Source organism: Cuculus canorus, chromosome 8, assembly GCF_017976375.1.
Source record: "Cuculus canorus isolate bCucCan1 chromosome 8, bCucCan1.pri, whole genome shotgun sequence".
NCBI classification, from domain to species: domain Eukaryota; kingdom Metazoa; phylum Chordata; class Aves; order Cuculiformes; family Cuculidae; genus Cuculus; species Cuculus canorus.
Window position 1 is genome coordinate 17681762 of NC_071408.1, and position 25511 is coordinate 17707272.

The following is a 25511-nucleotide window of genomic DNA, read 5'->3' on the forward strand; positions in this document are numbered from 1 at the left end:
ACAGAAGAGCCGAAGGCCAAGGTCTGCGGCAAACAGAGCTGCCGGTACCGAGAGGATGCTGTGCCAACCTTCCTGCTCCACCAGGCAGGGGATGATGTCAAGGAAAGTACGGAGTCATCAGTTCTCTGAGAGGAGGGGGTGTCTGCGATTCTGAAAATGAAGCTCAGGAAAGCACCAGCAGCATTTGACAGAAGAAGGTGTGATATCTGGTGGTGACAGTGGCCAGGTCCTAAGGAGCACTGCTAGTGAAGCAGAGAGAGCTGCGGCAGCTGAGTGCAAAAGAAAGAGGCTGTCGGTGGTTGTAGTCTAATCCCGTACACCCCAGGCTGTGACCCAGCAGCAGCAGCAGCCACGCTATTCCAGTAGCCTGGATTTCACTAGGGTGAAATCTATGTGAAAAATGGAGCATGTGCCAAAGCATAGCTGTAAACTCTTGCTGAGTGTGTGCGTCAGGGAGCACCAGCTACCCAGCTGGAGCTTGCTTGCAGGAGGAGAATTGCAACCCATCTCCTTTGCTGCCAAGAGCAGATGATCGTGGTTACAAGGAGTGAGGCAGAGAGCACTTCTGTCAGCTGTGGGACAGGAGTTGCAGGTGCTGCTGTTACCTGACCTTATTTCTGCAGAGCTTCCAGGCATAGAAAGCTGAAAGGAATCTCTGTGGAGATTGGTGGAGGCCCTCAGGGTGTTGAGGTCAAGATGCTTTCTGCCTCAGTCCACTCTCGTAACATGATGAATGCTGGAATAAGGAAAAGGAGTGAGTAAAGGATATAAACTTTCCTTATAGACAGTGAAAATAAAGTGGATGCAAATGATGTAATGAAATTTGAGTGTGTATGATTGTGGCAATTCGTGCTCTGCTTCTGGAAGTGGAAGGTGAAATAATCTATCTGGGATCAAAAGTGCACATAAAAGGAGACTTCTAAAGCAAGGGAAAGCAAAAGACGAGACTGGGAATGGCTTATTCAGCCATTGTGTCCATTAGCTTTGTAAGGAGAAAAGATGCTATGTAAAACTGTAAGACGTTCCAAATGGTGCAAAGTTGCCTCTTTTCTAACTATTTTAATGAGAATCAGAGAAAGTTAAAGCTGATCAAAGAACATTGGAGGCCAGTCAGAAAACAGACAAGTGCTGATGTTAAGAATATTGAAGTGAACTCAGACTCAAAAGTGAAATCAGCAGGTGCAGCCCTTACGCTCTCTGTTTTTCTGTCAGTTTCAGGTTTGGAAATAACCTTGAGAGAGAAAAATTGTGAAGGAATGGTGGCGAGTCATCAACGTTGAAGTAGAAAGAGTGAAGGAGCACTGGGAATTAATCACTGGGAACTTAAAAACCCATGCAAGAGAAGGTGAGTGTATCCAAACCTCCTGCTGTGGTTGTCATCGGTGATCAGCCAGGAGAGAGTGGTGTTTGCTTATTTAATGTATTTCTCCTGTAAGGCTCTCAGGAGTTCTTGATTTTACCACTTGGCCTAGTCTAGCTGAGGAACGGCTGTTGTGATGCTGTTTGCACCTCTACTCCTTCAAATATACGCCATGATTTTTTGTCTCCAGGTTCATACATCATATATCATGAGATCATCCAGTTCCAACCCTCCACCTTGGGCAAGGACGCCTTCCACTGGATCAGGTCACTCAAAGCCTCATCCAGCTTGGTACTGAACACCCTCAGTGATGGGGCATCCATGACTTCTCCGGACAACCTGTTCCAGTGCCTCAAACCAAACAGCAAATACAAACAATTATTAAAAAAGGACCAACATTTTTTTTCTGCTGCTGGAAGACATCAGAGGTTCAAAGACTGCTTTCAGATTGGTGTTTCTTACCCTGTAGAAGGGTCCCTCCTTGCAGTCTGCTCGTTTCTTTTCTTCAGTTTCTCTGACTATCTGTTGGTTTCTCACTGGTTTTGGTGATGAGGTTCCAGAAGACAGTGCAGTTTCTTGATCTGATTGTACAAGGGACCACACAGGCAAAGCTGTGCAGCAGCACTGCACTAAATGAGAGGCTCTGGCTGTGCTGTAAGCACTGCACTGATCTTAGTGTCAAAAATGCAGTTGCATTTTGTTGTGATTTTATGTTTGTATTTTATACTCTGCTTGAGAAACTGGCTTCCACTGGCCTGGACAGGCACACGCTGGGTAAAAGACTGGCTGGATGGCCGGGACCAAGAGTGATGGCAAATGGATTTAAATCCAGTTGGAGATAGGTCACAAGTGGTGTCCCCAGGGCTTGGTGCTGGGTCCAGTTCTGTTCAATATCTTCATCAGTGACCTGGATGAAGGGATTGAGTGTACCCTTAGTGAGTTCATGGATGACACTAAGCTGGGAGAGTGTCGATCTGCTCAAGGGGAGGAAGGCTCTACAGAGGGATCTGAACAGGCTGGATGGGTAGGCTGAGACCAATGGGATGAGGTTCAACCAGGCCAAATGTCAGGTCCTACACTTGGGACACAACAACCCCAGGCTACAGCCTTGGGGAGGAGTAGCTGGAAAGCTGCCTGGCAGAGAAGGACCTGGGGGGTGTTGGCATATCAAGTACCTGCTGCTCTGCCTCCAGGAACCAAGCTTGCTCTGCTTATTCCCACTGCCTTTCTTGCTTCAGCTTCTTTAACGACTTTCAGTTGCCTGGATGTCTGGTTCCTTGCAACCCAAACAGCTGCATTTTGGTCCATGGCACTATAGTAACATTGAAGTCACTGCTACAGTAGTAGAATGGACAATAATTCACCGCATATTTGTAGGCAGTCTGTTCACTGGCTCTCTTAGCTTTACATCTGCTGTGCATCCCAGTGATTCTGATTAGATTTTTCCTCAACCCAGAAGGATTAAATTGGTTACTGGGTTCTCTAAATACGGTTAGTCTGCCTCTTCTTGAGTGCAAAACTGAGCCAAGGAAGGCTGAATTCATGGGGAGAGCATGGCTCCAACAGTGCCATTCTAGAAAATCATACAGGTGATGTGCGAGACAGTGTCACAATGCATCCTTTAAGAGGTTAAGATTTGTGGGTTCTTCTAACATTCTTGTGGCAAGAGTAATTCTTCTCTGATAAGGAAAGGCTTGATTGCTGTGGTAAGCAGCAGTTCTGAAGTCTCCTCTAATAGATCGCTTCTATAGTTTGTTTCTATTAATGGTGTTAATGCTTGCTTTGATCATTTATCTGAACCCTGCTCCCACTGCTTTGCAATGATATTTTCATGGGATCTCACATGCAGCGATGCTGACATTCAGTGAAGCCGGTCCAGGCACAAACCACAGCCTCGCTTCTCACATCCTCTTCTATGAAATGCAAGTTTGGTTTCAGTCTACTGTTGTGCTCAGACCTTCTACCCTGTGAATAACTCCTCAACTCAAGAATTAGTCCTCCTGAAGACTGAGGAATGTAAGAGGCTTTACCAAATAACATAGTTGTTAATGAATATTCCCTCTTCCATTGTGTGGCTGTTTCATCTGCTGTCATTTTTCTGTTGCCATGTTTCCAAAAGGCTTTTGCTGATCCAGCCATTTATTCGCAGCTTTGCTTGCAAGTGTTGGTCACAACCCGGTCTTTGATATTTTGTCTTTGCATTCAGAAATCCCCAGAGGTCTACTGTTATTTGGCTTTGTGAAACGTTCAAGTTTTCAATCCAATTTTAGTCTCGGCAGCATTTTCACCTGCCACTAAATCTCTTCTGCAATTTACTGACAATCAAACACTTACAAACCTTTCAGCCTGGACTACTTCGGCAATAGCATATGCAGAATAAAAATAAGCACTGTAAGATTATTCGGATTTCTATCATCTTCATATTTTTGTACTGTTCCTGTTGCCAGATGCTGTATGGTGCTTTTGGACTTTAGATCTTGAAGCTTTACCAGAGGCAGTAACTATTACTGTCCAGACTGTGGATAAGAAATAGAAGCAGTGTGACCTGTTGAAAGTCACGTAGCCAGCTGGTGACTGAGCTGAGACTGAACCCCAGCTCTCCTGTGCTTCCAATGCTAAACCAGAACACCCTATGTCCTTCTGCAGAAAGCATGGTAATGATGGCAGAGTAGCAGGATAAATGATTTGAAATTGTAGCTTTTGATGCATATTTAATGCATAACTTATTATGTGTGAAGTTCATCTACTATTTCTTTGTTACATATTTCATTTAATTAATTTTCAAGTGTACCTTTTGAAGAAAGGTGGTGAACAAGTCCCAAAGGGAAGGTTTCTCTGGCTGATCTGCCCTAGGCTGTTGGTAACTCCTCCGGCTGAGCTGAGGGGTTGCACTGCAGCAAGATCAGATTCACGCCTGATACACCCTATGCCGATGGAGATGAAGGCAATGGATAGCTCTGCTCTTTGCTGAGTCAGCTGAAGCCTTGAAAGGACTACGCCCAATTTCTTATTGCTTTTTAGTTGGTTCTCTCCTTCTGTGTTTGCATCTCTCTGTGTCATGAGCTGTTCTGCTTTCATATTTAATTACATTACACTTAGACGAGTGGGCAATACTCCATTACTCTTGTCATGGAGCTCTTCCTCAGGCTGGTGATGAATGCCTCTGAGGGTCCTTGGCTCTCTCGGTCTGTGGGACAGGGACACCAAGCTTTGAGGGACAAGGTGTCACCACTCCTTCACATTAAGAGACACAGAGTCACCACTTCTGTACACCAAAAAAACCTGCCTTGGGCAAAGTCCCCACCTCCTCGATAGCTTTGACAGCGGCTGCTTACTTCATTTCATTCATTTGGCACAAAAAGAAAATAATGAAGTGATTACATACAGATTTCACTTGCACAGGATAACATACGGGTGAGTTTGCCATCCTGCTCCGATTGAGTGAGACTTACATGAGAGATCAATGCATTTTGGTGCATTCTGTCTGTGGGTAGAGACATTACTCAGCATATACTTCCTTTAATGTGCCTCTGAGGTATATAACCCCAGGTTGCAATGAAGCTGAATAGCCCATCAAACACATTGCCAAGCAGATAAATAACCTGTGGAAATTGCTGGCACAAGACACAGCTGCCATCAATATAACCAAACTTAGAAAAAGGTTTAGAAAATACTAATATCAAGAATTAGAGAACATGTAATATTCGAATGAGGGAGTAAAGCCTGAGATGTTATAATAAATGTGCTGAAAGTGACATCATTATTTGATTCAAAACAGTGGGCCATTCATATATTGAAGAGTTGCTCACTATAGTTTGAGACCCAACACTCGGAATGCTGGTTTACATCCCTAAACAATGAACTTGTTGGAAAGGCACAGGCATGATGCGAGGGGCATTCAGAGTGCAAAGTGGACAATGAGAAACCGTGGAGTGAAAAGCACGTCTGACAAGTAAAAATCTGAAACTGAGGACGTGACATGGTGTCAGGGTATTGGACTGTTATCAAAATTCCTTCTTTCTTTACAGACTGGTCGATGTCCTTGCTGACACATTCACTGCCCATGGTAAGAAAAATAATTCTTTTTTGTGCCCTTCTCCTTTCATTTTCCTGGTAACAAGTCCATACTTACCAGATGCATCTATGCACCCCTTTAAAGGAGAAATATTTCCATCAGCCCTCAGAAAATCAGTGGGAGCTTTGCCACCTATGAAGCACACATGTGCAGCGGGAGCAGGGCAACGTTTCATTCCTTTGCGGCTGTGTGCTGAGAGCTGCTCAACAGGAGAAGAGCTGTGCTCCCCTGTCCAGGAATATATTTGCAGGTATCTGTCCTGGATTGAGTTAGCAGGGCTGGCAATCCAACCACCAGGGACCTGAAATGCAAGACCAAGCTTTCTGCCTTGTTTTCTGATAAGATGAGCATTTTCATCTCTGGGGTTTGGTAGCTGAGGCGATACAGGTAGCACAAGTCTCAGGATGTGGACTTTGAAAAAAAAAAAAAAAAATACCTTCCCCATCTCACATTTGGGCTGCGGACAGTATGTGGCTGTTGTTCTACAATTTCCTTCCTGCACAGGCAGCACTCACTAATTTTAGACTTGCTTACAAGTAGAAGTGACATTACTAGCTTGGAAATGATTTGCTGCTTCTAAAGAATAATCCTACCCCATCTCACCAGGTAACCACTACTCTGTAAACAACAGATCTCTTGGCGTGTTAGGAGGAAACAAGTACAGCATGCAGCAGTGTTGGTTTGAAGGTATCCAGGAGTAAACGACAAGATTGATCCATTTCTGCCACAGCTGCTAGAGAAAAACATAGAGTGCCCAGCAAAAATTGAAAGAAAGATTATAATCTCCAGATTCAGCAGTTTACTACAAAAAGTGATTTTGTGATAATAAAGTGGATCACTCTAGGTAGGTAATTATACATAGGTTGGCATTTACATCAGCTTTGTAACATTTTAGTCTTGCAAAACTTTGTCAAGTCTTGCTCTTTCTATTTCACAGATTGTGGTTTGGTGATGCACAGTCAGACAATCCTTTTGCCTTTTAATGTGCTTTTGTTCACGTCATTCTTACAAGACAATGTCCCTGCAAACATCCTCTGTGCTATGCATGGATAGCTCAGTCTGCCAGTACCCTACAAGCTGCACAGGCTGCTCAATGAGCAGAAATTCCACACACAGGTATGTAGTGCAAAGGCTCTTTGTGCTGCTTGTTGTACAAGGAGACTCAAAGCTATATGCAAGTATGATGAGATTCTTCTGAGCACGCCAAGCTGCTAGCAGGGTATATTTAAGCCCCTGGTCCCTCCTGTTAGCAATTATGGGAGCTGTGTGCTCTTTTCTCTTTCAACAGGATGCAATGTGGGTGAGAGACTGCCTGCAGCAGGATGCTCTGGGCTGTCCCGGCCAGGGTTTTACATGCAGAGTATCCCTGTGCTGCTGCAGACAGTCCCAAACCAGCAGGTACTGGAGCTGGAGGAACACAGCTTTGCTGGCCTTAGGAGGCTCAAGAAAGAGCTGGTCCCCAGCTACCTAAGAGAGGAGGGGCAGGGACCTCCTGCCCTCCCCTCCTGCTCCATGGGGAGCTCTGCAGCACTCTCACACAGCCACAGGCTTGCGTGAGTGTGCATGGGTGTGCAGAGGTGCCCATAGAGGTGTGTGGGCATTCATGGATGCACACAGGTGTGCATGGGCATGGATGGGAGTGCATGAGTGTACACAGGTGTGTATGGGTGTTCAGGGAGGTCCATGGAAGTGCACAGGCATGCATGGTTGTGCCTGGGCATGTAGCTCTGGCACCTGCACTCATCCCCACCTCAGCCACACACACTGTCACCTCCGCTGGCTGCAGCTCCAAACCAAAACCAGCATCTGCTGTGGCATAAGGGCCAGGAGAAGAGAAGCGGCAGAGAAAATGTCAGGGAGAGCATTGAGTGCTCAGGCATTTTACAGAGTATTGCAACATCCTTTATGCTTGTATCCCTTCCTTTATGCATGTATGCTTGTAAAAGCATTTGGAGTGTTTCCTTAAAAAGTTGTGGGTGATCAGCAAGTAGATACATGATCCACCCTTTCATATTTCTAGGGAGTTTCTGGTTGCTTTAGGAGCCTTTTGTAAGACCATTTCTGAAGTTTCAGGCGAACTTGTAAATGATTCCATATCTGCTCTCTGGGAAGAAGGCTCCTGTAGTTTATTTTCTGGATGTCAGAAGATCCAAATTCCGTGTCAAGTGCCAAATAAAAGCCATTTTGCTGTACCACACTGTGCTTCACACAGCATGGCAAGGCAGAGGCAGTGATGAGCACTGTGAGATGATAAATCCCTCACTCAAAATGAAGAATCTGCCCAGTGACCAATTCAGAGATTTTAAATCAACCTGGCAGATGATGAAGGTTTCTTCTTACCTGGTATAGTTTTTTAGTTAAACTGGAGAGAAAATGAAATTGGGTTATTCCGTCATGCAGAAAAGATTTCATGTTCTTGGTATCCATGTCTGTTGTACAACATATGGATCCTCCTTGGTGTTATGCCTCTTCATTAGGCAATATATCCCAAGATATTTTACACAATTCAGTCAGGATGTCTAAGGGATCATTTTATCCATCTTAACTGCAACCAGCTCCAGGGATGAAATGCTCCAAATTTTTAACAAGAGAATAACTTTGAAGAATAATTGAAACATACTGCGTCTTGCAAAAAGCACCTTCTCTGTATTTCGGTTCTTATGGAAATTCAAGTCTTCAGTTTCTTAAGCTTGCGGCAATATGAGGTAAATTTAAATCTGTGATTTACTGTCCAAAGCGTTCCAGGCAACCATAAGTATTTGTGGTTGATTAAGAAAGTGAATTTCAAATCAGGGATTTTGTTGCAGTTCTGCTGTTTACAGCCTCAAAGGCTGATATGTGCCATGGTCATTGCTTTACATTTTTTTAATCACAACTACAATTTATTTCAAAACAGTCTTCCGATGCTTTGTGGAAAGCAGGGCTTTATCTCCACTGGCTCTGTGTTCATGGCTCTCAGGCAGGAGACCAGCTCATCGGGAACAAGTGTTTGCTCTTGAACATCACTGGCTAGCGTGTGTCCCCACTGGTTCTCCAGGAGGGATCCGTGTCCCCCCTGGGCTGAGCCAAACACCTGGCTTTGCCCACTCCAGCTGTTGTTTAAGACAAGGTTGATCTTATCCAGCAGACAGACATGGTGACCCTCTCCCTCCCCATCCCACAGGTGGGGAATGGGGCTTGTGTAGTCTCTGAAGAAGACGTTAGTTTCCAGTTCTGGGACGTCTGGGGTGGGCTGTGTTTGGTAAATATTGGCAGCCACGTACCCCAGCGGGTTCACATCGGACACCTGAGGCTTGTATTCACTGATCTGTTTGGGGGCCATGCTGCTGGTAGGAGCTGTGCTCCCTAGGTTCTCCCCAGCCTTGGGGACCTCTCTGCTGGGCTTCCTTCTGGTGGCCATGCTCTTGTACTCCTCGTGCACTGGCACCTCCTCAATTTCCGTGACTGTGGGGTCATTGGTGTCCAAGAACAGCTCATGGAGACTGTTGCTCATGAAATCGCTCTTTTCCTGGGGGGAAAAAAAAAAAAAAAAAAAAAGAATGTAGTATCAGCCAAATTTTGCCAACGGGAGAGCTATCAGCAGAGCATTCCAAGGAAGAAATGAGGGAATGACTTGCTGCCTTCATCTTGTCTTCCTTCTGAACTCTCTCACCCAATTCTCCCTCCAAAAGAGACCACAGTGAGGTGGATGAGGGAAAACAGGGAGCAGCTGTTCCTGTCTCTGTGCTTTGACACGCACTTCAAAGCCAGCTCGAGTCACCTCACCACTGAAGGAACTTTATACTGAAGCAAGATTTAAAGAAAAGCTGGGAAATAATGGTTCAATTACCTGGAGTGACTTTACCACGTTGCTGTTTTCCATGTGGGGAAAGTCTTCAAACAGCCATTTTGGCAAAAGCGACACAATGGTGGCCTTAATTCTTCACCGAAAAGAAAAGAATAAAACCCCAGGATATTAGTCCACTTGTTTTTCATGCATGATAAATTTCTCCCCTGGCAGGAGGAAAACACACAGTGCATCCATCCTTCATGGATGGCTTGGACACCCCAGGTTTGCCCTGTAGGGGTGGGTTTCTCCATCTGAACTCTAGCTCTTCATCTTTCAACCTTATTCCTCCAGGTTTGATTCATGGTGGTACAAGTCTTGAAGCTAAATTACTCCACGTGAATCCCTTATGTAAAACCTGTATGTATGCAAAAATGATGCTAAACTGAGGATATGGGAGAAACCAAGCTCTGTGTATGAATGAGAGCAGATACGTGCGTCCTGAACTGATGAAATCAAATACACAGCAGTAACAAAAGCTGTTTTTCCTACAGCTAAATCTGCTGCAGAAATGAAAAGCATTTGCAAGAGACTTTAATTTTGCTGAGCTTGGCTCATGTTCTGGTATATTGCTGCATTTCTGGGAAAATACCCGGTCCCTGTTGTTGCTGAAATGCCCCTGTTCCACAATTACATCAAGAGCAGAAGACAGGCTGAGTTCAGGAACCGAAAGAGGCAGCCCCTCAACATCCTTGAGCCCCAGGTCTCCTCTTCCCTATTTCTTGGTTGGTTGGGAAGATCCAGCCAGTCGCTCTATGCCAGAGGTCACCTGTTAGGGATCTGAACAGGCTGGACTGCTGGGCCGAGACCAATGGGATGAGGTTTAACAAGGCCAAATGCCGGGTCCTGCACTTGGGGCACAACAACCCTATGCAGCGCTACAGACTGGGGGAAGAATGGCTGGAGAGCTGCACGGAAGAGAAGGACCTGGGGGTGCTGGTTGACAGTGACTGAACATGAGCCAGCAGTGTGCCCAGGTGGCCAAGAAGGCCAATGGAATCTTGGCTTGTATCAGAAATGGGGTCACCAGCAGGTCCAGGGAGGTTATTCTCCCTCTGTACTCGGCACTGGTGAGACCGCACCTCCAATACTGTGTTCAGTTCTGGGCCCCTCACCACAAGAAGGATGTTGAGGCTCTGGAGCGTGTCCAGAGAAGAGCAACAAAGCTGGTGAAGGGGCTGGAGAACAAGTCTTACGAGGAGCGGCTGAGAGAGCTGGGGTTGTTTAGCCTGGAGAAGAGGAGGCTGAGGGGAGACCTTATTACTCTCTACAACTACCTGAAAGGAGGTTGTGGAGAGGAGGGAGCTGGACTCTTCTCCCAAGTGACAGGGGACAGGACAAGAGGGAATGGCCTGAAGCTCCGTCAGGGGAGGTTCAGGTTGGATATCAGAAAAAAATTCTTCACAGTAAGAGTCATTGGGTACTGGCACAGGCTGCCCAGGGAGGTGGTTGAGTCGCCTTCCCTGGAGGTGTTTAAGGAACAGGTGGATGAAGTGCTGAGGGACATGGTTTAGGGAGTGTTAGGAATGGTTGGACTCGATGATCCAATGGGTCCTTTCCAACCTTGTGATTCTGTGATTCTGTGATTCTGTGTTCCCATGAGTTTGTCAGAGACAGCAGTGGCTCGCCTCTTGTCTATCCCCATTCCCGTTAAATGGCAAACTGGGGTAGGTGAGCACTGGATTGTAAGGATGTCTAGCAAACAGCAGTTGGTGTTAAAAACTAGTGTTAAGACTCTCTGCACTGAGTTTTACTACTGTTGCACTCCTCAGTCTCTGCCTGTCCCTTGGGATGCAGATGTGACAGGCTTCAGCATCTCCTCCTCAGCCAAAACTGGGAGCAACAAGTCCTAGGATAACACATACATACTTATGCTTTTCCTCTCTTTTTCTCTCTTCCCTTTTGCTTGTGTAATAATATATCACATGTGTCCCTAGGTTGGCCTTCACAGAGGAGTGATTTTTACTCTTTTTGTTGGTCTCTGCCTTACTGTAGAGCACACAAATGTCTTTTCACATAGCCCTCTGATTAATGGGTGAAGTTGCTCTCAGTAAGAGCAGGCTGCAGTGAAAAGGACTGGTTTCTGTAGTTGGTTTTAAAATATTCCAGAAGAAAAATATGAGTGGGAAATAAGGGAAAAATTGTGGAGGAGAAAGTAATACCTTTTTCTGGCTGATTTTTTAAACATCAGTATTACAAAACCAGCTGATAATATGACCATGCTGATGCCCAGTCCCAGGAAAACTCCAACATCATCATCTGAAAAAGGACGGAGAGGAAAATTCATCAGCTGTGTGGCCCTGCTTCCACGCCCCATCTGCCACAACATTTGTTGATCTAAAGGGCAGATCTTCGCTTGAGAGCCTGCAGCATTTCACTTGCCCTTTTACTCCCCACTTGAGTTTAAAAAAAAAAAAACATAATGAAAGCAAAACCAAAACTGCTGTCCCATCAGAGTTGTGCTGTGACCAGAGCATACTGGGCAGCATACTGGGAACTGCGGCACCTGGGGGCATGTATGAGGGAGGGTCAGTCGAGTAATTTGTGGTCACTGTGTTTAATCCTTTCCCATGCAGCCTTACCTTCCAGAAATGCTGAAGTGAGCCCTTCAGCTTGCATTGGTTTTGCTTTTGGTTTAAGTACTGCAATAGATCATAACATAACCTTTACCAGACAATGTGCAAACCAGAAGCATAACCAAAGTCAGAAAAAGGGATGGCAAATGCTTAAATGAGTCTCTGGTTCTAACAGCAAGATTGAAACAGTCTGTTGCTGTTATGCTATACATGAACATTATCTTATATTTTCCTGGGATTCTTATCCCTTGGTCGCTGTAATGTACATTTTATTATAAAACTCAGGAGAGAGCAAGACTTAAGGCATGGAGTACACTAGTGCTGTTGAGCTGTGAGAGCAATGCCGCCTTTCCTGCCATGCAGCTCACGTCCCCATCAAATGAAAAGTTGATTTGCTGTCCCTGACCTCTCCGAAGTGTAAGGGAGCTTTCACTTCCCCATCACCAGAAGCTGCAGGTGCTGTCTGGGGTAAAACTTACACTTCTGGTCAAGGAGAAAGTTTGGCTTGCCAAGTCTGAGCTACTCTTTTCTTACCATGGGAGATCTCACTGTAGGTACTCTCCAGGAGCTGGTCCTCTGAAGGGACTTAGAGAGAGGAGAAAAATGTCCATTATTTCATTTTAAAGGACAGTGGGTGACACAAAAGATATGGCTTATTTTTATTTTGTTAATACTATTTAGAAAAATAAATAATGGTATGATGGGAGAAATAAAGCCTCCTACAGTAATTAGTGACTCCAGCTCTGGCTGAACTCTGCATAATCTCTTATTTCTCAGAGATCCAATAAAACAAAATGTTGATAAACACATAACACCAGTTACAAAACATCTTCCACACACATCACTATTCTCAGCATCTGCAACAGGAATTTGGTCTTCCTGAGGAACTGTACATAATTTTTGATTTTTTCACTTCCTAGAGAGTTTGAACCTCATGGGACTTAATTTTCTGATAGTACCTGTGTGTGTGGTGGGCTGTGTGGTGAGGAGGGATCTGCAGCTAAAGTCTGCTATGGGAAGAAGCATATTTTTGCTAAAATAAGCACCAAATTTTCTTCCCAGAGAAATTCAGCAATTCCCTTGGGATCTCTTCTTCTTGACAAATACGTGGTGCTGTTGCTGCTACAGAAAAGGGGTGAGGTTCAGGCCAAGGGTGACTCCGCTGCTGGGCTGGGGTTTAGACTGAAACTACAGCCTGGACAAGCCACACATGGCATCTCCCTAGTGTCACCTCGCTGTGTGGGGACCAGGGTGATCACCCCAGACCAGGTGTGAGCAGCCCAGCTGGCTGGAGACACAAGGAACTACCATGCCCTGCAGTCAGACCTCAGCTGGAGGGATCTGCTGAGGTCAGGGCCAACCTACAAGAAAAAGAAAGAGGACAACTGCTCTAGCAGCAAGGTTGAGGAGCACCAGGGTAGGCTGACTTTTCCTGGAGATGCAAGAGTAGTTTCAGCAAACATCTGTGAAGAATGGAAGCAATGACAGTTTGTCTTCCCTTGGGATTGGGTCATCCTTGCCAGCCTTTCTCCCTGTGATTTTGCTCTGTCTTTCAACGGTAGTGAGCATTGTTGATGATGTGGTTGTGGGTTTGTGTCGTGTTTGAAGGAAGGGAAATGCCCTTAAAGCAGCTGGCGACATGAAGGGGAAAAAAATATCACGGAAAAGGTACTTCTCTGATTTTGTTCATTTGAAGCATATGTGTCTCATAGCAGCGTTCCTGGAGTTCAGGTATTTCAGTTCCCTAAGTAGAGTGTGTTTGCAGTACAGGCCCACTCAGCTGGAGTGCGCTACAGGCACTGCAAAGCATCTCTCAAATATATGGGATTGTGGAAGATGAGTGATGGAGTACATAATCCATCAGCCTAGGAATTCAGCAGCTTTGAGGGGCACTATAGTTTTGTGTCACTGGCACACTGAATTGGTATAAATTAAAAGAATAATATGATTACAGTAATGCCTCACTGATGATGGGCAGACTCAATCTGAACAAGGAAGATGAAGAATGAGGTTCAACCTGTGCGATCAAGCTGGAGAACTTTACTGCAGGTGTCAACGGTGGGCTGTACTGGTGCTTTGGAAGCGAATTCTGTCACAGACACGAGCTTCACTGCTGACATTAACAGCTTGGGATGAACTGGCCAGGAATATTTGTTTCCATTTCTTGGGAAAAAAACAAATAACTGCCCTTTTCAAAGCCTTGAGAAGTACCAACCAGAAATACAGAGCTGATTTGTCATGGGGAAAGTATCTGAGCACCCTCAAATAACCCATCTAAAATCGCATCACAGCATGGGAGGGTGAACTGATGATGTGCTCAGGTGTTACCCTCAACCAGATTCATCAGAGCACTGAGGGCACTAACAGGTCTTAATGGCCCTGGCCAGTCTCAACTGGGACTTCCACCCACACCTTCTGCCCAGGAGGCTATTTAAGCTCAGCCCTGGGCTGTAAGCTATGGTGGAGGAGCTCTGGAGGTGAAGTTTTGATCTAGGCACTGGTTTCACTGCAGCCTTCCCTCATCTCCACAGACCTGCACAGTTACCAGTTGACACTATGTGCAGCCTCCACGAAAGCAGAGGCTTTGTCTGTGTTGTCATTAACAGCTGTGGTGATGCTGGGTGGTAGCCTCAGTGCTCAGATGTTGAGCTGTGCATGGCTTATCCTGGTCCAACTGGGTAAGGACTAGCAGCAGCATGACATGGCTTGGTGATCAACCAGCTCTTGAGGACAACCAAAGCCACCCCACAGTGCTGGAGATGATGACAGTCCTTGCTTTCCTCTGTAAATTAGCCCATGTTCTTATCTTAAAGCAGTTTCCAGAACTGAAGCCTTCCTGTTTCCCACTGCAGGTAAGGAAGGGCAGGCTGCAGCTTGGTCCATTAGTGTCTGTAAAAGTTGGGGGGTTGTCTTTTTTATTTTCTATAACATTTTATTGTCAAATGTGGAAAGCAGCAACCTTACTTTCTCCCACAAAAAGGGAGAATGATCCCATTGGTGCATCTTGTGGAGTAAGATGTGGTTCTTGTGTGCATTGGGGATTTGTGAATGGGAGCAAAGATCAGCTACAGAAGGCTTTCATACAGATGCATTGATTAAAAATCTTAATTTTCATGTCCTGCAGCCAAAAGCTTTCCCTCTAAAGCCCTGCTTTCTTCTGGTCATTGGGAGGGGTTTACATTTTGTTTCTAAAACTGAATAATTCTGCAAAGCTGACAGATTGTAGGAACATCAAAAACGGAACAGCAAGCTGAGCTCTGCAGCCTCACTGCAGCAAGCAACAACTTCTCCACCCAGCTGGACTTACCTTGGCCAGAGCTTGGTTTGCTGGCTCCGTCAGGATAAACTGCATACACTGCTACATTGATGTGACTTCCTGATACTGCCTCTTCTGGAAAAAAAAGCAACATTTGCCTTTAAAGTGTATCTGTAAGCTGGTGTGAAAGCCCTAGGCTTGCTCAAACTAATGCATGAGCTGTTCCCACAAACACGTATGGAAGAGCAAAAGCTCAGGTAACTCACTAGGAAGTACCCAAAACACCAATAAACACCAGAATTAATGTGAGAAGCAAGAATGGAGTGAGACTGGTCCAGAGATGTTTATGCTGTGTCAGAAAGGATCTGCAGGCTTGCCTCTCTAGGCATGAGGAGGAGCAGATGTGATAAAGCAACAGCTTTGGTGTGTCATGTGTTGTGCCTTCTCTGTCTGCATCCTTTAAATAGACACATGCATCTCCTGTGCTTGGACAGGCCTCCATGGGTCTAGTGGGGCTTCCCTGCCTGCCAGCTCATGCATCACTTCATTCTTTTTCCCTCTCCCTTCCTTCCCTCTGACCTTCACCTGGGGGACCAAATCCCACTGACTGCCCTCATGTCTCCTATTGCACCACTCCTTGCTTCCCTAAGGGCTCTTCACAGTCCCACTCTCCAAAAACAAGTGGCCGGGGCTCGATTTCAAATGAAGCTCTACCTTTATACTATACTTTTGTCTTATGTCCCGATGAACTGCACCAAATAGCCAAAGGACTCCTACAAGACCTTACCTTGGATGGAAGTGTGTGTTTCCGGGAAAGGGACTTTCTTCCAAAAATACTGCTCCTCCTGGTTATACGGGGTGGTGAAAACCCACTCCACTATGAACCAGAGTGGGGACCTCCCACTTTGGTGAGGGAGCTGCCAGGTCACAGAGATCCTGCTCTGGTTCTCAGGCTTGACCTCCACAGCTACTGGTGCTGGGAACTCTGCGGAGAGAGAGGGCAAGGGGCTGTCACCCAACCTCATCCTCAAAAAAGATGAGATGTAGTAAGGGTGCCTAAGCCCAGGCAAAGTGTGGATTTTCTGAAAGTGTTTAAGGACCGAAGAGGCAACAAGAGATTCTAGAATGTGGTGGGATATATATATATAGATATATATATGTAATGTACCTATGTTTATATATACATCTCCGTGCTCGCACACAGGCATCACAAAAGCACATCCTCAGCTTTGTCATGTCTTGTCTGAAATGCTTTACCTGACATTTCTTACAATAAAGGGACATGATTCTGATAAGTTTGAGAGATTAGAGAATTTTTTTCCACCTTATTTCTCTTTAGTTTCTTTTTAGTCAAGTATTTCTCCTCAATTTGAATGGGACTTTCCCCTCCCATTGCTCACTAAAACAGACATTTTTCAAAAATAGGAAAGTGTGGTTGTGGGGAAAGCCACAACCTGTGGCACAGGGAACCTGAGGTGGCCTGGAATGGATTTTTTTCTTCCCTTTCTGTTTGCAAGGACCAGCTCGCAGCTGTGGCTGTCTCCCTGGCAGAGCCAGCAGTGGCTATTTTTGGGAGCACAGAGCAAAGGAGGACTCCTGCGCCAAGCCAACGCAGGCAGAACAAACTTATTTTTAAACTTGTTGCTGCAGCCTTCAAAGTTGAAGGGGTTTGATCTGTGGCTGTGGAGCATCTCCATCTCCAGGAGATGCTGGCCTTGTCTAAGGATGTTGTCTTCCCTCAGCAGAGTGGGCAGAGATCTGTCAGTGCTTTTCCCTTGTTTTAGCATAAGCTAAAACCTTTACCCCTGCAAGCTTGATAAAATCTGGTCTCCCTTAAGGCTGTCTTTGGTGTGTATGAGATCCTACCTTCCCAGCTGCTGGAAGCCTGGCTGAGGGTAATGTTGGCAGGGCTGGAAGCCCCCTTGGAGTTGTAAGCAGTCACATGGAGAGTGCGGGCTCCCGGGGGCACCAGGACACTGCACAACGTGCTGGAGGTGTTGCAGAGGAGCAGGCTTCCCTTGGGTCTCTTGGTAGTCACTGCATAGCCCAGGATCCTCCCACGGGCATCCTGGGGTGATAGGGGCTGCGAACGGCAAGACAGACAGTGCGGGTGGGTGCAGGGTCCGACACCAAGCAGCCTGAGTGCAGGACAAATGTCCTCTTGGCTGGGTGACACATGGATGGATTCTGCAAGGATGGAAAGATTCTCCCCAAGGACACACTGAGGTCTCATCTTTCCCCTGCCTCTTCAGTCAAGGTGCTCTTCAGGAAGGGCATTGCCTTCTGCTGCCTCTTCAGGGAGGAGCAGAGCATGTGAAAATTTCACTGGAGCCACCAAAAAAAAAGACTTTACCTTGATCAATACCGTCACCTCGTGGCTGCCGTTCGGGAACGCTGGGCCCAGGCGCCACCAGACGTCAGGTGCCGCGGTGGGGTCTGCGGGAGGAAGCACAGGAGGTAGCATTGAGCTCCCACTGGGCAGCCAGCTGGGGCTCCCACCCGCGCACGAGGCTCCAACCCACGCACCGGGCTCCCACCCACGTGCAGCCTTTGCATAGAGCCTTGCTTTGCCGGCAGCTCTATGCAGGGCAGCAGACTGGTTCCCACGCAGCCAGCGCCACAGAGAGGAAACGGCCCAGACTGCAAACAACAGCGAGCACTGCTTTTTTGGGGCAACCATGTCCCTGGCTTCCTCTCTGCAACCAGGATGTAGGCAAGGGCATCACTTCTCCGGCACCTCGGCCCACTGCCAGCTGAGATAACTGAGCCAGCTGTGCTTAAGTTCATCCCAGTGTCAGTAACCACGATGCAAAGGAGGAAGCAGATCTGAGACAACAGGTATTTGGAGCTGGTGGGACACCTTGGCTGATGCAGCTTTTCCATCTAAGGCAGGCAGTGCTCTCTGCTGCTGGGGAGCAAGCAAGCCAGCTACCAAAGGTGGATAAGCACATCCCATCCTTTTTTCCATTTAGAAAAACACGTGCCCACTATGTCCCTCTGGTTTCTTGCTGGCTCTCACCATGCTGCAGCAGCCCCAGGAGGCTGCCAAAATCACCACCACCTGCAATGTTCCACAGGGCTGGGAGCACTCAGGGGTCGTGAGAGGAGGTGCTGGCTCGTGGCAGTGCTCAGCCCTTGCATGTAGCTTGGAGATGTGAGCGGTGCCTCCCGGGGCCCCAGCACTGTGCCCGATGTCTGCCAGTGGTGGTCTTCAGCAGCGCGGGGCCCTGCAGGCTCCTGTGCCACCTGCACACCATGCATACACATGTTGCTGGCTGACTTGAGCCACCCAGCATCTGGAGCTCAATCCAGGTCCTCACAGAGCATCCCAAGGAGCCAATGAGCTGCTTGGGAAGATGCAGTGAGTGTGATGCTGAGACTGAGCTTACCTGCCTCAGGGGTGGTGTAGAGAAAAGGGGTGCTCCAGGCACTCCAGGGGCTGTCGTCAGGGCTAAGCCGGCACCTGACCTGAAACACGTACTGGGTGTTACTCTGCAGGTCATGCCGTGAGCGCAGCCCATGCTGTGCTGCACCATCCCACACGTCCACCTGGAAGGGAAGCAGGGTGCTAGGGGAGAACGGGACCCAGTGAGCCACCTGCCACCACCAGCCCTATTGCTGCCTTCCTTGTCTGCCCAGACAGGGACCGTCAGGGTCCTCCCCAAGCGCATGGGGCTGGCTAACCCCTGCCACAGGGATCCCCGTTGCCCCTCCCACTATGCTCCAGCGAGTGCTGTTGAGACTTATGCTGTTGTGAGATGTGGATGTGGTGCACACACAGTCTCCTCTGCTAACACATGGGAGGGAGCAGTGAGATCCCCCAGCCTGCTAACATGCTGGGCTCCTGGCACTTCTGTGGGCTCAAGTAAGCACTGGGATCCAGCCTTAGCCCTTGGGAGGTTTCCAAAAGGGGCCCATGCGGAGATGCCCCAAGGGTTATTGTGCCTGTGAGTGTGCAGGGGTGACCAATGAAGCATGTGTGGGCTAAGCATGCCTGGAGGCTAGCTCCCGCAGAGCTAGATAATGTTTGGAAATATTATGAATTTTGCCCTTTTTCTTAAAAAGCAGAGATAACCCTGCCCAAAAGCCTGTGTGCAGTCTCAGAGGGGTGTCCTGCCCCACCAACAGCAGGAGGCTGCCCATGGCTGGGTGTGTGTGCCTCCCACATGGGCGCTGAAGCAGAGGGGTAGGTTTTGAATAATCCCACATGCTCCTATTGCTCATAGGTGCGTAGGGGTCTCCAGCAGGACCAGGACTGGTATGTCTCCTGACAAGGGACAGCTCACACAGGAACCCTCCTCCCAAAGGTCTGCATGGGGGAAGGCTTTGTGGGGGTTCCACACTGTCTCACATGCCACGCTGGAGAACCTGTGGCTTTATGTCGCTCCTCGCAGTGCACATTCTCCTGCTCTGTTTGCCTCTTCCAGTGGATGGTAGTGGTGGGACGCAATGTCTCTGTCGTCTCAGCACCAACAACCAGGGGCAGAGTGGGCACCACTGTGGGGAGAGACAGGAAAGCATGAGTCAGAGAGCTGCAAGCCACAGGAGCTGCCCTCAAACACTGGAGACACACTGCTCATTCCTGTCCCTAAAGTGACATCTCAGGGCAGCGCATACAGCAACGCACAGCCTCAGCATGCAGGGCAGCTCACAGAAGGACAGATGGATGGGTGGATGGACATACCGAGCTCCTGCAGATTGAGGTGCCGAGGGGCTGAGTGAGCAGCACCCAGTGCATTACTGGCCTGCACCCATGCTGTGTAGTGGCTCCCACCACGCAGAGCACTCAGGGGCACTGGTGAGCCCGCAGGGAAGACCTTCTCCTCCTCAGCATTCTCAGAATCCTCCCCTGCCGCCGTCCTCACACTGGGAAGCAGAAGGCAGCCCCAGTCAGAGCCCATCCCGGCATCACATACTTGCTGGAAACTAACCGTGGCTCTCAAGGGGTCATGGCTCACGACTGAGACACAGCCATCTCCAGACCTGCACTTCGTCACTCTTAAAAGCAAACTAGAAAGTGATTGCCTTCAGTTCCTGACATTTCTGTAGGGCATTTGCATTTTCATTGTAGGAAGGGAACTTTTTCAGTTCTTCCTGGCTGCACAGTTCAAAGTTTGAAGCCAAGCACATTTAGGCATGCAGTTAATCACTTCTCTTCACAAAGCCTACGTATGATTGGATTTAACGTGTTTACTTTCATAACTGAGTCAAAGTAACTTAGAAGGCCTGCCAGTCTCGTGTCACAGGGGCTTTGGCATCAGATGTGGCAGAAAACATCCTGGGCTTGGTGGGAAGGGCTGTGGCACACTGTGCAGCAGCCAATGTGCCTGCTTCAGGTTCAAGCTTTTGCACTCTGCTGGAGTTTCAGTTTGGGGGTTTGGGCAGCATTAGGTGCACACTGCCGGCTGCAGTCTCTGCATGCCCTTTAGCTTAGAAAGAGACAATGCTTCTGCAAAAAAAACGCATGGGTGTAATGCATTGCAACGTGATGCAATGTTTGCTGGGCCACTAATAGCACTGAGCATGCAAGGTCCGTCCCACAGAATGAAACCCTCACTTTAATGCGCAGTTTGCAAGCAGGAGACAAGGCAGATGTGAGCTTTAGTGTAACTAGGGCATAGCACCCGTTCGCAGCTGCCAGCAGCAGAGCAGCCCTGATGTCACCTGGGTTTGTGGCCACCGCGCCCCAACCGCAGGCCACGTGCAGGCTCTGCGATGACCTCACTGCCTCCTGGTCCCAGGCAGCTCAGCAAATTGCCCTTCCCGAAGCTCCCGACCCATAGGGCCTTACCTGCGTAGGTGGAGGGTATAGTGGGTGGGCACGTGAGTTGGCTGCCCTGCGTCCCACATGCACACCAGGTGCTCCGAGTGCTCACGGATGGTGCAGGTCAGGTTGCTGGGAGGGTCTGGAGGGTCTGCAGAGGAGAGGTCAGGCAGAGCACACAGATACTTGCTCAGCAGTGCAAAGCAACTCCCCCACCCCAATCTCCTCAGTGCTGGCAGCTGAACAAAAACCATCAAGAGCCCATAGCCACGGAGGGTACTCACAGCCAGCCCAGATGTCAGTGCCGCACACCAGGCAGCTTCTTTCACTGTTGGGGCAGCAGGCAAAGCAGGTGATGGTCCCTAAGGGCATCCGAAAATCACGCAGCTGGAGCTGGATGGTGCTGCTGTTGAGGGGGTGCAGGGGACCCTCAACTTTGCTGTAGTTGAGGAGCACAAAGAACTTGTTCCAGGGGCAGCCGAGGGTGGAGAGGCAGTTGATGGAGATGTTGGAGCCCATCTGCACCACCGGAGCAGGCTCAATCCAGACGTGTCCCCAGCACTTGATGTTTGCCATACCTGCACCAACACCTGTTGGGTCAGGGCAGCTCTGGGTGGGTGTTCCACAGGAGGAGATGATGCCCACAGGCTGCACCGCTCTGCATGGATGGCTGCTTTGCTGGCATGTGTGCACAGCGTGGCGGGACCCCTCGCTCCCCTGCGGGATAGGGATAAACCCCTCCTGCCTTCAGCAGCGGCCTTGCACCCTGTGACTCATCCCCTCAGATCAGAAACAGCTAGTTTCACCAATTTTAGTTTTTGCTCTAATGCTTAAATGACTGCAAGGAAATAACCTGTAGTCTTCAGAGCTCTGATCCTCCGAGATTAGGGAGCAGCCCCCACACAGAGACACACATTGCCCTTCGCTATCAGATTAGCGCTTTGCACAGCCCCAGCAAACTCAGCTCACAGCCGGTATCGGGCTCGATCTGGTCTTCCTGGAAAGGGCGCAGCTGCTCTCTGGCTTCCCGTGTGCAGAGGCAGGATCACACTGCTTCTCACTGTCACTGAAAAGCCAGCATACTTCAACACAGCTGGATGCAGCTCCAGCCCAAGGATGCAAGCAGAAAGGAGAGGATGCCACAGGGTATGGGAGTCCCTCTCAATGCTAACAAAGCTCTCCCCACAAAATCCGTAGCTCTAGCACTACAGTTTTCCTACTCCAGCTCTGATTCCTCGGCAGAGCCAGGGTGTTTGCTCCAGTGGTCTGTAAGGATGATGCTATGGTGGCCATATCAAGATATGCTGAGCTGTGCTGTGCAGCTGCTTACCTCCACATAGGCAGCAGAGCAGGACATGGATTGCCAAAGCCTCTCTGGACCCTGCCATGGCCTGGGCTGTGATCACTACCCGCACGTGGCATAGTCTGGGGGGAGGAAAAGTGTGAGTTGTTCCATCAGCTCCATTGCTGCCTGGTACAGCCAGGTCTGCCCTCACAGCAGGATGCTCAGGGACTACCCTGGGACTGGCAATGGGGACGAACAGTGAGGCTTTCCTTGGGCATCTGGGGTCAGACCAAGTCGCACCAGCAGTGGGAGCACAGGGGCACAGGCCTGCAACTCAACATTTCATGTAAAAGGCACCTCAAAGTAAAACCTGGTGTTCAGCCTTGGTGAGCAGCCTCAAGGCCACTTTTCCTAGGCTTCTTTCTCCAGTGATATTTCTCTTAGTTTTCACACCTGTGAAATTTCTCTAGCCTTTCTTTATACTTATAGGACATGTATGCGCATGCAGTTTTTGGTAACCCACAGGCTGGACAGCCTCACCTCCACCCCCAGGCAGGTGATGGAGCAAACTCTCCTGGAAACTGCTCCCCAACACATGCAGAAGGACCAGGAGGTGATGGGACCAGGAAGCGTGGATTTACAAAACGGAGATCATGCCTGAGCACCCTGAGAGCCTTCCTCGAAGAGGACTGGCATGGTGGGTGTAGGGAGTGCAAGGGATGCTATTCGTCTTCAACCTGCCCCTCCGCTCAGCCCTGGTGAGGCACATCTGGAGTGCTGGGTCCAGGGCTGGGCTTGCCAGGACAGGAGAGACACGGATGGGCTGGAGTGAGTACAACAAAGGCTGCAAAGATGTTTGAGAGTCTAGAGCACCTGAGATGTGAGGAAGGGCTGGGAGAGTTAGGGCTGTCCAACCTGGAGAGGGCTCAGGGGAGTCTGTGTGATAGGGGAGTAGAGATGAGGGAGCCAGACCCCTCTCAGTGCTTTCCAGGGACAGGATGGGAGGCAATAGGCTCACAGTGAAAACTAGGTAATTCTGTTCAAATATAAGAAAACGTCCTCTAAGGGTGACCAAGCATGGAGCCATTTGCCCTGAGGGGTTGCTCTGGAATCTCCATCCCTGGAGATGCTCAGACCCATTGGACAGGGTTTTGTGGGATGGAAACCTCCTCTGTTTCCGTAACATCTTTCCCGACTCCTTGCTGTGGCAGGTGGACCAAGCTGAGCCATAGGTCTTCCTGGCAGTGCTCCCCGCAAGACAGTCCCAAAATCCCAGGCAAGGGCTTCCCCATGCACTCCAAGGAGCTGTGCTCAGGTCTGCATCACAGTCTTACCTGTTTTTTTCCCTGCTCACTTTGCCTTCCTTCCCAGCATTTTTGGTTTCACTCTCTCCCAGGTCAAGTCCTGCATCCAGAGGGGAAGCCCAGCACCTCACCAGCCCTGCAGGGGTTGGGGTACAGGTACAGGTGCAGGGTCACATGTACAGGATACAGGATATGGGATCCAGGGTCCAACATGGCTTTGCATCAGTCAGGATGCAGACCAGTGGGTTGCAAGAAATTGGTGGGAAATTGCTCTTTTCCAACAGAAACATCCTTCTGGGAACACAGCACACCTAAGGGTCCCTGAAGGCTGGGTGTGATGCCAGAGTCCCCACAAGCCCCCAGCACACCGACCCCACCTGCGGGGCGTCTGGACTGCTGCTTCTGTTGCCATTGGGAGGTAGGTGCTGAGCAGACTCTTACAATAGCCTTATACCCCCATTCATGTGCGCCATGCTGAAAACTAGGCAAAGAACTGAGCCTCCATAGTTTTCTTTTTAAGGCAGCAAAAATTAAAATAACCCTATACAAAATCTGACATTCGAAATAGCATTTTCCCCCTGAGACCACTGTAAAAGCTTAAAAATGACGTTGTTCAACCTAAACCGAGCTACCAGCTACAGCTAATGCTTTTGTATTTCTCCCGCTGCATGAGTTGACCTCATTTGTTTTAAAGACTGTTAAAATATTCATAATGAGTAAAATTTCAAGTGCCTTTCTATTACCTGACCCACTAAGTGAACTTGAATGCATCCCACTTACCTGCAAACCTTCCACACATTAGAAAAAATGTGGGAAAAAACCCAACCCCATGGTGTATGAAAAGAGCTGAAATACAATAAATCTGCCTGGCTGCCAGCTCTAAGAGTAGATTTCAGGCTCCGTCTCCTCTGGGAATCACTCACATTCGTATTTTTATTCCAGTCTACAGGCATTTGCAAACTCCAAAGCCAAGAAGAAGGAGACCATTCCTCTTGTCAAGACACACTGGTCTTTGATCTTATCTCTGTTAAAGTTTCTTTATACGTTGTGCTAAAGAAATGCGAAGCAAATGAAGAAGAGGGAAAAAACGTCCCCAATTATGCAAGCCTAAACGATGTGAAATCTTTCCCGGCAATGTGTGTCCAAAGTGACTAACGCACATAAGCAGAGAAACACAAGCTGGGATTTTTTTGGCTTAACTCCAGGGGGTAAAGGGCTGGAAGCTGGGCAGAGCAAGGGGGTCCTTACCTTTTAAGTCCTCAGGACATGTGCTGCTGGGCCCCTCTGCCTGCTGCTGCGGCCGGGGCTGCTGAGCGCAGTGAGAAGCATCAGCAACTGTCAGCGAGCCTGACCTAGATAACAGCACCGAGAAAAACTGAGAGTTTCCAGTCTGACTCAGTCCATGGGAAAACCCAGCATCCCTTAAAGGAACAGCCTTGGGGCGGGGAGTGTGTTTTAGTCTTTAAGTTGTTACGGAATTTGGAGTCACCCCAACAAACTCAAGTCCATCTCAAATAGATTTTTGTCATCATGTTGCTGCATCTAAGGTGACAGGAACCCAGCAGAGGGGTCCTGGGGAGCTGGGCTGAGCTCTGTCAGCAAAAGAGCATTTTTCTACTGACCCCAGAAGCCTAGAATGAAAAACTCCTTCAGGACTGAGGTGAATTTTCCCTGGCAACAAGTGTCAGCCCCTCTGCTTGTGCCAGTCCCCTGCTCCTGTGGGAACGCTACGGGCTGCAGACCCTGCGGCTGGGGGCAGAAGAGGCCAAGGCTCCAGGGCTACTTTGCCACTCTCCATTCCACCACAGCTCCCAAACCTCCCCACTGCTGAGCCCATGGCTTCCTTTTTCATGTCTGTTGAAGAGTTAACCTCAATAATAGTGTTAACCTCATTAGACGCTGCAACCACAGGAAATACCGCACTGCTGATCTGCCTCTGTACTCCCAAGAAAACGTTAAGGAACATAATTTCTACCCACCCCGAGGCAAGACAGACCCTTCCTCTGCCAGCAAGCCATGGCTTCTCTGGGTTTTTACTGATCCGTGGGTTTTTTTGTGAGAGTAA

The 25511-nt window shown here is 48.5% G+C and overlaps 1 protein-coding gene across 6 annotated transcripts; it reads right to left on the reverse strand.

The window, feature by feature from the left end:
- IL23R (interleukin 23 receptor) lies at positions 1-24829 on the reverse strand. Of its 6 annotated transcripts, XR_008451058.1 has the most exons (17): positions 24695-24823; positions 23477-23582; positions 22188-22282; positions 21142-21447; positions 20885-21008; positions 19778-19959; positions 19445-19590; positions 18483-18642; positions 17447-17529; positions 16960-17176; positions 15881-16078; positions 15145-15228; positions 12372-12422; positions 11424-11520; positions 9265-9355; positions 7776-8943; positions 1-736 (listed from the first exon to the last, which is right to left on the reverse strand). XR_008451058.1 is itself a non-coding variant. In XM_054073402.1 (16 exons), exons 3-16 carry the CDS (start codon positions 22243-22245, stop codon positions 8323-8325), a joined length of 2418 nt encoding a protein of 805 aa, XP_053929377.1. In that variant the 5' UTR covers positions 22246-22282; positions 23477-23582; positions 24695-24823; the 3' UTR covers positions 5886-8322. The 6 variants fall into 6 exon arrangements, 5 of the variants coding, with proteins under 5 accessions (XP_053929377.1, XP_053929379.1, XP_053929380.1 ...); XM_054073402.1 differs by lacking the exon at positions 1-736 and having other exon boundaries at positions 5886-8943; XM_054073405.1 differs by lacking the exon at positions 1-736 and having other exon boundaries at positions 5887-8943; positions 18483-18561.
- Positions 24830-25511: the final 682 nt, after the last annotated feature.

What these genes read in the sequence shown, in the direction of transcription:
- IL23R (XM_054073402.1), bottom strand. Translation starts at nt 22,245, where the DNA reads ATGGCAGGGTCCAGAGAGGCTTTGGCAATCCATGTCCTGCTCTGCTGC. An exon ending in CAAACCAAGCTCTGGCCAAG is followed by an intron (nt 12,423 to 15,144) that starts GTAAGTCCAGCT and finishes CCTCTCTCTAAG; the next exon opens with TCCCTTCAGAGGACCAGCTC. An exon ending in CTACAGTGAGATCTCCCATG is followed by an intron (nt 11,521 to 12,371) that starts GTAAGAAAAGAG and finishes GTCCTTTTTCAG; the next exon opens with ATGATGATGTTGGAGTTTTC.